The 12,604-nt window shown below is 53.6% G+C and overlaps 1 protein-coding gene across 2 annotated transcripts in view; it reads right to left on the reverse strand.

Annotated features, from left to right (window-relative positions):
• The window catches only part of LMX1A (LIM homeobox transcription factor 1 alpha), a 124,619-nt gene extending 112,402 nt beyond the window's left edge, over nucleotides 1-12,217 (reverse strand). The window contains exons 1-3 of one of the 2 annotated variants that reach the window (XM_066255097.1): nucleotides 12,151-12,217; nucleotides 11,609-11,706; nucleotides 9,297-9,483 (exon numbers count right to left, since the gene is read on the reverse strand). In XM_066255097.1, the coding sequence (XP_066111194.1) occupies nucleotides 9,297-9,483; nucleotides 11,609-11,684 (263 nt within the window). In that variant the 5' untranslated portion in view covers nucleotides 11,685-11,706; nucleotides 12,151-12,217. Of the gene's footprint in view, nucleotides 1-9,296; nucleotides 9,484-11,608; nucleotides 11,780-12,150 lie in introns of both variants that reach the window. The other variant, XM_066255096.1, reaches the window with a different exon arrangement.
• Nucleotides 12,218-12,604: the final 387 nt, after the last annotated feature.

Raw genomic sequence — 12,604 nt, forward strand, 5'->3', positions numbered from 1 at the left:
ACCTATCTGACCCCTTTCTATCTCTGGGTATGACTTATGACCTGGAAAATTCCAACCAGTAACAAAGCACAAAATAATAATAACAATAACACCCAGAAGAAGAGGTGTGGGTAAGGAAACAGCCCTACAAAGTGATATTTACATTCTGCCCCAAATTCTCTCTTTCCCTGGCCCACTCTAGAGCCTGATGTTCTACTAGAAGGCAGTCAGTCAGCCCTTTGAGTGAACACCCTTCCAGTTAAAAAGTACCTTTGGGAGAAAACTAAACAATCATGCACATCCCAGTGTGGATGACTTCACAACACCGTCTCCAACAGGGGCTGCTTGCTTGCTCAGAGCAGGGCCCAGCCTGCACACGGGGGTGACTTGAAACTTAAAAGTTCACAAGGTGGGTTCAGAGCATCAGACAAGCAGGAAGGTGAGGCCAAGCTGAAATCCGGAGCACGGGGCTGGAGAACCAGGGGCCCAGAGCTCCCCCCACACCGGGGGAAGACGGGATTGGGGACCACTCGACGCTCCAGCAAGGAGGGGTCTCCTGGGATGTTCCGCCGCTCTGGATTTCCAAGAGCCCACCTCATAGTTCCTGGCGGTGGCTTTCGTGTCCGGAGCACCGTGCCGTGTCCCCGTGAAGCTAGTGGCGGTCACTGTGTTGCTGTGCATGTGGAAGGGATGCTGGCACGGGGGGGGGGGGGGGGCCTGTCACAATGTGGGGGGGGAGCAGGAGGGGAAGGGGTGAGGGGCGCCCGCAGCAGGGGAGGAAACTCTCAATGGTTAGGTTAAAGAGGATTTGTTCCACTGTGGAAAGCAGAGAGCTGCCCCCCGCCCCCCAGAGCTGGCATTGGGGCAGGAAGCCTGAAATGACAAGGGGGGAGGGCGGGACAAGGAACCTTTCTGGAAAGAAGGCTGAAAGACAGGACAGAGCACCAGGCAGGAGGCAGGTGTGGCCATAAAAAACCCATCTCTGGACCATGCCAGGCCGGCAATAAACAGAAACTGGGCTCCGTGTTTCTGCTGGGTCCCAGAAAAAAGCCCACAAAGCCACCTGACTCTACAGGGTAAGGACGGATCTTAACATCCAGGCTCCCTGCCACTCCTGGTTGTCCCCTGCAGGACCCGGGAGAGATCCTAGTGCTGACCCACTCCTGAAAACTGTACAAGCCACACCATCCCCACTCCTCTGCCCGCTGTCCCATCCTGTCCCCAAAGACAGCCACCTCTTTTCAGCCCGGAGCTGGGGGCGCCCAGGCCAAGCCGGCCACGCTTCCACTCAGGTCCTCCAACAAAGACATCCCGGGACCCTCCTACAGAGAAGACAGGGACATTTCTGGGCCCCCTGAGAGAGCTGGCCTTCCTCTGCTGCTCCGTGAATGACAACAATGTAAAGAATGAAAATATGGTTTGGGGAACAGTCCCCAGGAGCCCAGCATTGGGTATTTAAAGGGACTTTTAAGCGCTTTAAGAGGCTAATCTAGAGTTCAGGGAGGGGTGTTTTGTTGTTTTGTTTTGAAAAAATCCTGTTAAAGGCTCCTGCTGCTCGATGGGGGGATGGCAAGGGGGTTGTGACTGCCGGGTCACTGAAGGGGGGTGAAATGAGGGCAGGGGCTGCTCCAGAGACCCCTTGTCACTGCAGCAGCCAGACCTGGGGTTCGAAAGGGCTGTCCTTTCCCGGCAGGAGAAGGAGGCAAACGTTGAGGAGGAGGGATGTGGGTCCTTCCTACCAGAACGTTAGGTGGGCTTCTGACCAAGAGACTCCTCTCTTGGCTGCCTGGTGACAGCACAGACCCGGGCACCTCTGTGAGCCACCCAAAGTCACCCAGCACCAGGGGCAGCACGTAGCCCGTATCCGCTCAGGTAACAGGCACACTCAGAAAGATGTCCGCGGGCCCCTAAGGTCAACCAAAGTGTCACGGTCACGAGATCAGGCAAACCCGAGAGCAACTACAGAGCTGACCCTGTTCCAGACAGGGGAGAACCATCATTCTGTGCATCGAGAAGATAGGTTTGTTTCCTCCAAGTGAGAAAATTCAATGAGGGCCAGCAGTCCGTCCGTGAGGGTGGCCAGGGGCAGGAGTGGGGCAGGAGTGAGGCAGGTGTCTCAGTAATACCTGGTGCTCAATGGGTCAATTAAATAGAATTCTGCAGGATATAGGGGGGCAGGATGGAGTGGGACCAGGTGTGACCTCTAGATGTATGTGCAGCACGTGGTCCGTCCCCAGCAATGCTGGATGTGAAGGGTGTTACTGTATAGAGATAGAGCTTCCCTGGGCCTGGCAGACCAGGTAGCCCAGGGTGGCCAGGCATCTGGCACGCCTCACCTGTTACATGGTAATGATGATAAGAACACAAATCTAACTGGGTGCAAAGCAATGGTTTTCAACCTTTTTACACATGGGGACTGGTGAACACAAGAGAATTATTTCGAGGACCGCTAAGGAAGAAATCACCCTGAGTATCAGTGAGCTGCGCTAAGATCCCCGGGTCTGTCATCTTCATAGGACGTCAGGGTGGTTCACTCTTTCACGGACCGGCACAAAATTTCTGGCGGTTGAAAAACACTTGGTGTAGAAACAGGGAGGCCTGGTGGCATCAGAAAAGGCAGAAAGGGTTACTGTTATCCAAAAATAGGATCCCCGCCCCCACCCGCAACTGGCATCCTTCACGTGACTTCAGTTGACGGACCAGGAAAAGCTCGGTCTGCTCTGTATTTTTAGTTGTTGGGACATGACAGTGCCCTCATGGGGAGCTGGGCAAGGGTTTCATCACATGCCAGCCCCACCAAGCACAGCGGCAGGGGACGAGCTCGCAGAAGACTGGGCTGCCTTGGGTCACTGCTGCACTGCACTGCAAGAATTTTTTTTTTTTAATCCTTTTCAAACCACCCAGATGAGGCTATTTGTGACGGGGCCCAGTATGGCCCCAGGTGCGCCAAAGGATGCAGGACCACCTTTTGGTGCGTCCACAGTGCCTTCACGAGACCTCCGGCGTTTCCGCCGCCTTCGAGTGGCAGTCCGCTGCCAGGGAAACCATCATTAATCCCCCATCATAAGTCACATTTTATTTGTGTCCAGGGATGTGGAAACAAACGTGTGGGGAGATTAGAGTGTTGACGCCTCAGTTTCAGCCACGGAGTTCTCACCCGCCCGCTAATTAGTGCCAGGGCCGGGGCGGGTTTATTCACTGAGTCTCGGTTAAAAATACAGAGAGACAGACAAGTGTGCTCAACTGAAATAACACTCTGACATTTGGACGGTGCTCTCCTCATTTCAGTGGAATGGCAGGCAAACATTTTGGAGGTTTTTTGTGTGTTTTTTTTTAATATGTAACAAGGAGACATGAAGCTGCCACTGACGCCGGTCACCGATGACATAACTTATTCTAACCGGGATACACAGATGGCATCGCCCCACATGGCACTGGTCAGAGACAAGGAGGAAGAAATGTAAAGGCTAAGAAGCACCCGGCCACAACTCTGTGGTCCCAGGAAACAGGCCAGAGGGCCTCTCTCCTCTAGCAGTATTTTCTCCAGAATCGTCTCTACACATGGCTCCTAAACATGCCAACATCTCCAAACCAAATCCGAACGGCTGCTGGCAGACATACTGCTCCACATGTCATGCAGAGACTTTCAGAAAAAAACATACAGGGTGTTCTTAGGGGAAGACAGGTGTGCTGGCCAGGCAGGGCTCCCGGTGGGGGCAGGGGGTGGGGGGGACAGGTGTCCTGCACCCCACATGGCTCCCACCCTCCTTAGCTCACCTGCTGACCAGGAACTCCCCTCTGCAGAAGTGAAAGGCATTTAAAAATCCATCTTTAGAAAGAGGTTAAAAAAAATTTGAGAAGCATTCCAGTAGAGTTCGGAGTTCATAGTGAAGGCAGAAATTAAATCTTTCTATGGGAGACGCTTTAAGAAATGTCCCGTAATGTCATGAGTATTCTAAACCCTTTTCATTTTCTCACTTGTAAACACTAAGACCCCCAAGATGTCTTTGACTGTGAACAATCCATAGTTGACCATTTAACACATGGAAATGTTGTCACTGAAGATATAAATTCCTCTTCATTATCTGCAAAATATAAAAAAAACTCCCAGACCGAAGAAGCAACCACAAAGAGGCTAAAATCACTAACAGTATTTGGGGAAATACAGGAGTCGTAAATAAGGAAAATGAAACTAAACTAAAAAAAAAAAAAAAAAGGCCAGACAACCAACCAACCCTCAGAAAGAAAAGCTCTGGCCACCAAAATCTGAAGAGTGACAGCCACCCCTCGGTCAGGTGAAGGACAAAGGTCCCACAATTGCACGGTATGTCCAAGTGAATGGGATAATGCCTTTTTCTTTTAATACCATGCACCATTTATGTCAGAATTAAAATATATATATATATATATATATATATATATATATATATCCCACAAGCCTCCTTCAAAGGCACCGTGCATCTCTACGTCCCAGGATGCCCTTAATATCTACTCCAGCTATCGGATTTTATTTCAGAATTTTCAGTCTTAGGTTCCAAGAAAGTCCTGCCCAGGGACCAATCCATATAAAAAAAGCAAACACCTCTGAGTGAGGACTGTTTCCAATCACCCTCTAAATAAAAAAGAAAAAGAGATACATTGTTTTGTTTTTCCTCCTCTTTCTTCTTTTTTGCCCCAGCCTGGGAACGGCCCTGTGTCTTCCAAGCTAAGTCCCCCAAGCAATTGAACACAGACATCGACTTATTACCTAGCTGCATTGGATTCTTATATCCCTTCTGTGTTATTATGTCAGGAGCGGGGCTGGCAGCAGATAAAGTCGAGCAAAAAAAAAAAAAAAAAAAAAAATTGTAGCACAGCTTCTCTCATTTCACCCATGGCTCCTTTTAGGAGAGACTGCATGCACCTAATATCGATCTCCAAATAACGTCCTGGTAATAATAAAACTAAACTAAGCTCTCCCCTCCCTCCATACACACACTCTCCACCACGGCCTTAATAAAATGCAGAATTAGCTCACGATGGATCCTGATAGAGACCGTTATCCCCCAGCCATTCTGTCCGAGGGGCTGCCTGCCCATCAGCAGGTCCCATAAAAGTAGCCCCCAATGTGGTCCCTTTCTTCACAGAATTGGTCTGTCCCAGTGCCAAGGGAAGGATACAGGGTTCAACCTCGGAGGAGAGGTTCCCCAAGGCCTGCGATCTGCTGACAAGGAAGGGAGTTATGCTGTCAGAAGAGCAGCCCCGATGACAACAGTCCTGCCCCAGACCGCGCCTATGACAACGTCCAGACCAATCTAAGAGATGACGTTACACCTCACACACGAGGGGAGCGGGTCCTGCCCGACATGCCAAGCCACCGGGCACATGAAAGACATAGTATCAACGTGACTGAACGGCAGGATCCCTTCCAGAAGGCTTAATTATCTATTGTATTACCACATTCCTGTTACTCGGCGGCCTCTTCTGTCTCTGGACTGGAGTCTAGCTGTGGTATTTGTTTGGAACTCATTTAGGAAAAAATAAAAAAATAAAAAATCCTCCACACTAACCAGATCGTAGAGGACTCCGTGAAATGGGGACCAACCATGATGATGATACAAAGAGATGTCCCTCGAGCTGGAAAACATGTTGGTTGTCTGTCACCTCACCATACCATGGATGACCCTGCATCCAGGTTTGAAACGCCCACACCTCCAACATCCGGATGTCCCCGCTTCTCCAATTCTGTAAATACCTAAACCCACCCGACATGTCATTTTTCTCTTGGTCGACCTGTCAGGGACAATCAAGGTCACGTCCAGGTCTAAATTTCTGGACATCCATAAATCAGCGTTCTCCACTCCAGCCTCCAGTGCTTATTTGTTTTGGACGATCAGAAGATAAATGTTTCCTGAGGGTATCCTAGCGTACGACAGAAATATTTAACAAAACATCCTGAAGCGTTCAAATGAATGGCTGTGTGCCTAAGATATCACTGTCAATTTCTTCTTCTTTTTTTTTTAATTAGACAAATATGGTGCTTGACATCTAGAAGGTGCGACAACTAGTTGATAGAACAGAGATTTCACTTTTTAACTGGCTGCCTGACACCATGAACAAGCAGCTAATAATTCAAACGCGAAAACCACCCAACAGCCAAAAACGCACAAACGGCTAAAATAAGGATGATCAACTTGCTGGGTTAATATGACGTGGATGACTGTCCGTCCCCTGAAGACCTCACATTAGCTATCTGTTTTTTGTTTTGGTTTGGTTTTGGGGAGGGTTTTTTTCTTTCTTTCTTTTTCATGTGCAGAAACAGCACATTTGAGTTTCATGAATTTGGGGGACAAGGGCCCTTCCTGAATGTCCGCTTGGTATTAAGTGATCCCCAGTAGACCACCATCCTTGTTTGACTTCAACATCTGCCATATTTTCCTCCCCATGTGCCTTGGCCGGGCCTCGCATTAAAAAAAAAAAAAAAGAGATCCGATGAATAAAACAAAAAAAAAAATTATTTTTGCAGATGTACTTGTGCAAAAGGGACTATGCTCCCTGTGCCGTGATTCTCCTCTGACATTGGAGGACATCCCTCAAGGGGACAAATACCTGGTCATTCCAGATAGCTTCTCTGCTATTCCTGACCCCGCACTCTACCTGAAGGGGCTTCCTGACAGGCAGGAAAACGCGGACTGCCCAGGATGGGGAACCGCAGGCCTGTATGCCCCCTGAGGGCAGGCTGAGACTTGGCCAGCGCTAGCCTCTTACACGCAGCCGGCGCCTTGCATGGAGAAGCTCCGTACAATCACAAAGCATTAAGGAGTTTGTCTTGAGCCCTGTTTTAAAAACAGAGAAACAAACAAATCTCTCCTTTCCACTCCCCACCATGCAGACTAATATTACCACGGAGATGGTCAAATATATTAAAACCCCATTTTGTTAGAAGAACAATGGAATTGGGATGGCGAAGGGGGGGGGGAGAAGGAATAAAATTAATCTATATAAAAAAATAAAAAAATAAAAAAAGCTGACAGGCTCAGTGGGCACAGACGAGGGCTCCTAGCGGGCCCTGAGCAACAGAGAGTCCAAGCAGCCCCGCGTTGGACATCTGTGTTTCCAAAATATTTGCTGAAATTAAAATGGAAACCCTCCCTGTAACGCCGCCACCACCTCTCGGTGCAACACAGCCCTCTCCCACTCCTCTCTGAAATCCTCCCGGGCCCTGGCCAACAGCTGGTAAGTTGATCCCTGCAATTTTCCCTCTGCAGAAGTAGCTCTGCGAGGAGAGAAGTGACCCTAAGTGGGCTAATCAGCCCAAACCCCCGCCAGACCTGGAGAGGCGGCAATGGAAGGGACATTGTTGTGCTAAGGACCTCACAACAACTGTTTCTTCTCTTGACACAGCCTGACTTCCTTCCCCGAGTATCTGACTGGGCAGCCAGACAGCTGTGTTGACCCTCAAAGCCTTTACTGATTGGCAATTTTTTTTTTTTTTTTTTAGCAAACAGAATAGAAATTTACCACCCCAAATCCGTTACTAAGCTCCCATCCTTTCTTGAATTTGCTTGTGTTCTGCCTGAAGGACGTGGTGGACATTTTGGGAAGCGTCTAGAAGCAGAAAGATCAAGATTGGGTCTACACAATCCCCAAAACCTCCCCACGAAAAGTGAGGGGGGGGAGAGAAAGGACAGGGAGCAATCCACCAGACGCGCTATCCAAAGGTGAGACGTGAGGCCGGAGGCGCAAAAATCTCTGACATACGGAAAAATTGGACCTTTCACTCAGACACTGTAGCAATAAATAGACCACCAAGAATAGATACAGGCCCATCTCTCACGTGCACATGCTTTTTAATGTTAACCATAATTACCACTTTGGGAAGAGGTCATGCATTTTCACTTTATATTGTTCTGTTTCCGTACAACTCATCCAAAATCAAACACTTTTTTTTTGTGCTGAAGATGTCAAGTTATCTTTTCAAAACAAATCCAAAGCACGCCCAGTACTCCATCTACATGGAGCTAAATTCAAGTCTATTGTGGCAAACCAGCACTGAGGCACAGAAGGAATATTTTGCCTTGGTCAGCAGGGTCTAATAGCGTCGTCTCATTTTAGTAAACTTCCAAACATGGCAACAGGAAAAAACACGTCTGTTTTTCTTCATGTTTTTTCTTTGTGTTACATGGAGACTTCCGCACACCCCCTTTCACAGTGTGTTTTTAATAACATGATAGGAACGACTTTCCCTTGACTGTGCTCCCAGAGGGCTGTCCGTTTCATTCACCAGCGACAAATGCAGAATGCTCCCACAGGCTCCCCGCGCCAAACGGTCACACAGACCAGTCCCAATGCACAAACACGGAGGCCTCTGAATCAGCCACTCTTCTGTCCTTCAGTGCCCTCCACAGCTCTCCTAAGTCAGGGTCCCTGATAATGAGCCATTGTGACAAGGAGAGCAGCCCCTCTCCAGAGCTCCTCAAAGCTTCTCAGGTCCTGCCCGGTGAGAACCAGGAAACCCTAACCCGCTCCCCAGCCTTGCCCAAGCTGTAGGCATCACAGCAGTCAAGATTCGAAGTAATCCACTTTCTGAAATACCTGCCTCCTAATTCCCCTAGAAACACACACACACACAGGACATTCACCTCGGCAGGGGGTGGGAAAGTTCCCCTCTTACGTGGCTGGAAAGCACACCCAGGAGAATCAGTGATCGAGGCTGCGTCAGGCCCCAAAGGTGGCCTAGTGGCCCAGCGCCCGAGGGGTTTGGAGAAATGGGGAAGGGAAGTGAGGGAGTACCGAGAGAAAAGACAAACGGGGTTTGCGCCCTAAGCTCAGAGGGGCCGCAGCGCCATTTCTGAGAGCAGTCTGTCCGGACCCCAGCAGACAAAGCGAAGGGAAACATGCGCTGGGGGCCAAAGCCTTGGGACCCACACAGCCTCAGCGCTGCGCGTCAGCGCCTGGGGAGATGGGGGGAGCGCAAACAGGTGGGTAAGGTGGGCTGAGAAGCCGCGAGGAGACGGATCACGGGCAGCTCGCAGGGCACACCAAGAAAGGGGGGGAATAAGGGAACAAGTTTGATGGACACCCTAAGTTAGGGTAGGGGCCTCAGAGGACTGAAAACTGGGGGAGCCGACCACAGAAAGGAGCCCTCTCGCGCGCATCCGCAGGACCCCGCCGCGGTGGCGCGCAGCGCATTTCTCTGCCTCCCCGGGAAAGGGGACCGCGCGTCTCTGGGCATTCGGGTGCCTCCTGCGCCTTCCAGAAGCCGATGCGCTTAAGGGTGTCTGCGATCGCCTGGGGGGAGGGAGGGAGCAGGGGCGCGAGGCGGCAAGGACACTTACTTCTCGTAGTCATACTTGCAGTAGAGCTTCTTGTCCCGGTAGAAGCAGGTGGTCTCCAGGGGTTCTTTGCAAGAGGCGCACTGCACGCACTGCTCGTGCCAGAAGCCGTCGTTGAGGCGCAGCAGAAACCTGTCTGAGATGACCCGCTGACAGCCTTCGCAGACGGACTTGGGGCTCGCCGCTCTGCCTGCAGCAGCGACAGAGGTTTGCGGGTGAGCCGCGCGGGCCGGCATCCCGCCCGCCGCCATCCGGCCGACGCGCTCCCGATCACTCACACCACACGGCCGTCCCCGCGTCCCCACCAGGGAAAGCCCCCTGCTGATTCACCCAGCCGAGGTTAGGAGACAGAAAATTCAAACCGAGTGGCTCTTCTAAGACACGGGGAAGGTTTAAATTCTACCAGGGGAGGGAGAGGAAATCCGTAAGTAGCCTTTAATTATCAAACCTACCCGCGAATGCGCGCATCCTGCAAAATTAGACTACCAGTAAGTCTTCACTGCTAGGTTTATCACATAATCATGAATCCACTCGCTCGCTTGTCTCTACTATTATTAAAACTGAGTGGTAAAAAGAATTTTGTTTGGTTTTGTCTTTTGCTAAAATGAAGTTCTGGATTTTTTTTTCCTTAAGGGAAAACTTCAAAAAAAAATTTTTTTTCTTTTCTTCCTAAAAAATCCCGTGCATACAGAAAAACATCATCTTGCCCCAGGCAAACTCAATGTGTTCAAACCAATGGACACCGAACTGCTGCATATCAGCTGGTGTGCAAATTGCAGATGAGTTTTTCATAATTAAGAGGCATCAAAATAAAGAAAAGGAAAAAAAAAAACAGAGGACAGAAGCGGGCACGGAGACTCTGCGCGAGTCAGGCCAAGACGCCGGGAAGACCGCGCCTCAGCAGCGGCGCGAAGAGCGACATGGACCCCAGACCGACGCGGCTAACAGGGTACTCCTCTCGGTCTCACCCCTTGGACTTCTGTTTGGTTCCTTTAGTTTGCAGGATGAGGTGCTTTTGGGGGCGACGGGGGAAGCTTGACCATCTTTGTATTTCACATTTCACAGCTATTTAAAGAGGGCCCTGTCCCTCAGCAATAATAGCTGTGATTGTGGTGTCCTAAAGGGCCTGACCCTTCCCCATTTCCTGACTACACTCCTGGCGTTTTCTCCTCAGGGAGCCCGGGCACCAGCTCCCTCTCCAGCAGGGCTGTCGCCCTGGGGCACCCGCAGGGAGGCTAGGAAGAGCAGCGAGATGCTCCTCAAAGTGGGCGTGCTCTACTCTTTCTGCTGGGCGTCGTGGTGGGGCCGTGACCCGCGGAGGCCGTGGAGAAGCCCGCCGCCCGCTTCAAACGGAGGAGCGCACGCGCCCCGCGCCAGACCGCCGGAAGCTCAGGCCCCGCGCTCCTCCTTCCAGGCTGCCCGGAGTCGGGAAGTTTCCCGAAGGGCGGCTTGAAGAGGGGAACCCAGCACGCGTGATTGCGTTTCATATGGAGAATTGGGGATCTCCTCTCCGTACGGTTTCTCCTGCGGCTGAACTGTCTCGTCTCCGTCTTCACCCGGCTCTAGCGGTTCCGAGAGACGCAGAGAGGCGAGAGGAAAGGACAAAACGAAAACCCCTCCCGCTAAAACAATCGAAACACCCGCTCCCCAAACTTGAAAAGTGTCAGGACGAGCTGGGTGGGGTGCAGTCCTAGCGTCGGCTCCGGGGCCCCGCGTGCGGACATTCTGTCGAGGCCCTGGGCGCACCGCTGCCCCGCAGCCGCTGCGAAGGAGCCGGGGAGGCGGGGGACGTCCGGCCCGAGCTCCGGCTCCAGTTAATTAAAGCCGAGGCGAGGGCCCCGCCGCGCAGGCTAATCCCCGCGCTGCGCTGCCCACCGGCCCGGAAAAGCCCCTCGGCCGCGCAGAGGCGAGACCGGGCTGCAGTCGGCGGGCGCGAGAAGCCTCCTCGAACTTGAGCGCCCCGGGCCTCGGCCTCGACGCGCGCATCCTGGCCCCCGAGGAGAAGGGAACATTTGAGAGACGTCGATCAGCGCCGTGATTAAAAAATTCAACCCTGGGTGTTTTTAATCACTTGCCACTCAGACGTCTGCGAGCCAGCTCACTGGGCCCTCGCGGCTTTGGGGACTTCGGTGCCCCGCGCGGGGGGCCGGGTCGGCTGGCCGGGTAGGGCAGGAGGGACCCGAGGGGCTGGCTGGCGGACAGGCGGTGGCTCAGCTGAATGCAATAAGTGGGATGTCAGCTTCCCGACGAACTGAGCTCCAGGGCTGGGCCCGGCGGAGACCCGGAGCGCCGGCGTGCGTGGCCGAAGCACTCACCCAGCAGCGAGGAGAAAGAGGCTGAGGTCTCTATGGCGCTTTGGAAGTTTTCCTCCATCTTCAAGCCGTCCAGCATGTTCGGGCCGGGCCGCGAGGACCTGCGGAGGAGAAGAGACGACGCTTCTGGCGCCCGTGCCCTCCGGGACGCGGCCACCGCACTCCTGGGACAGGCTGGAGGGAGTGGCCAGGGTGACCAGAGTGAGCCGCGGGGCAGAGGCCAGCCCGGAGAAACGTGGGGTGGGCGGAGAGACGAGTCACCGCGAGCTGCTCCAACTGATCTGACTTCACTCGAAGTCTACGCGTTCTGTACTTAGGCCTCCGCCCCCTAACTGCGCTCCTCTTTCCCTGCCCCCCACCCCACCGCCCACCCTGTCCCAGCCCACGGTTCCCTCGCCGGCCCGACTCCGCCCAGCCTCCTTCGCCGTGGGCCCTGGGGACGTCCCCGCCGGAACCCAGCTCCCGGTGGGATGGGAGGCAAGGCCCGGGCACGCGGGTCCGCCAGCTCCACGGGCCGCGCCCGGCTGACCCCGTGTGACCCTCACCTGCCCCGGCCGAGGAGGCAAAGCAAGCGGTCGGGACCCGGGGGCGCGGGGAGTCCTCTGCCGCCCGCCGGTGCCGGGAACGTCTGCAGGAGCAGAGGAGTCGCCTCGGGGCGGAGCCGCGCCGGCCCTGCGCGCTCTTGGCAGCGTTTCAAATCAACTTTCAGAAACGCCCGCCGGAGCCGGAGCCCAGCGTGGGCGGCCTCCCTTACCTGACTCGCGAGCTCGCTGCGCTGCCGGAGCGGGACCAGCGGCGGCCCGGGAGGCGGAGGCCCTCGAGGCTGCAGGGAGCCGCCGGCCGGCTCTGGCGCGCTCGGGAGGGAGCCCGCTCCTCGGCGCGCGGGCCGGGCCGGGACGTGGCCGAGGGCGCCGGCCTTCTCGGGACGTCCTGGCCGCCCGGCCGCTCCTCGGGGCGAGGGGAGGGTCGACGCTTCTCAGAAGCGGGGAGGGAAGGCGG

The sequence above is a fragment of the Saccopteryx bilineata genome, chromosome 2 (genome assembly GCF_036850765.1).
Source record: "Saccopteryx bilineata isolate mSacBil1 chromosome 2, mSacBil1_pri_phased_curated, whole genome shotgun sequence".
In the NCBI taxonomy this organism is placed as follows: Eukaryota; Metazoa; Chordata; class Mammalia; order Chiroptera; family Emballonuridae; genus Saccopteryx; species Saccopteryx bilineata.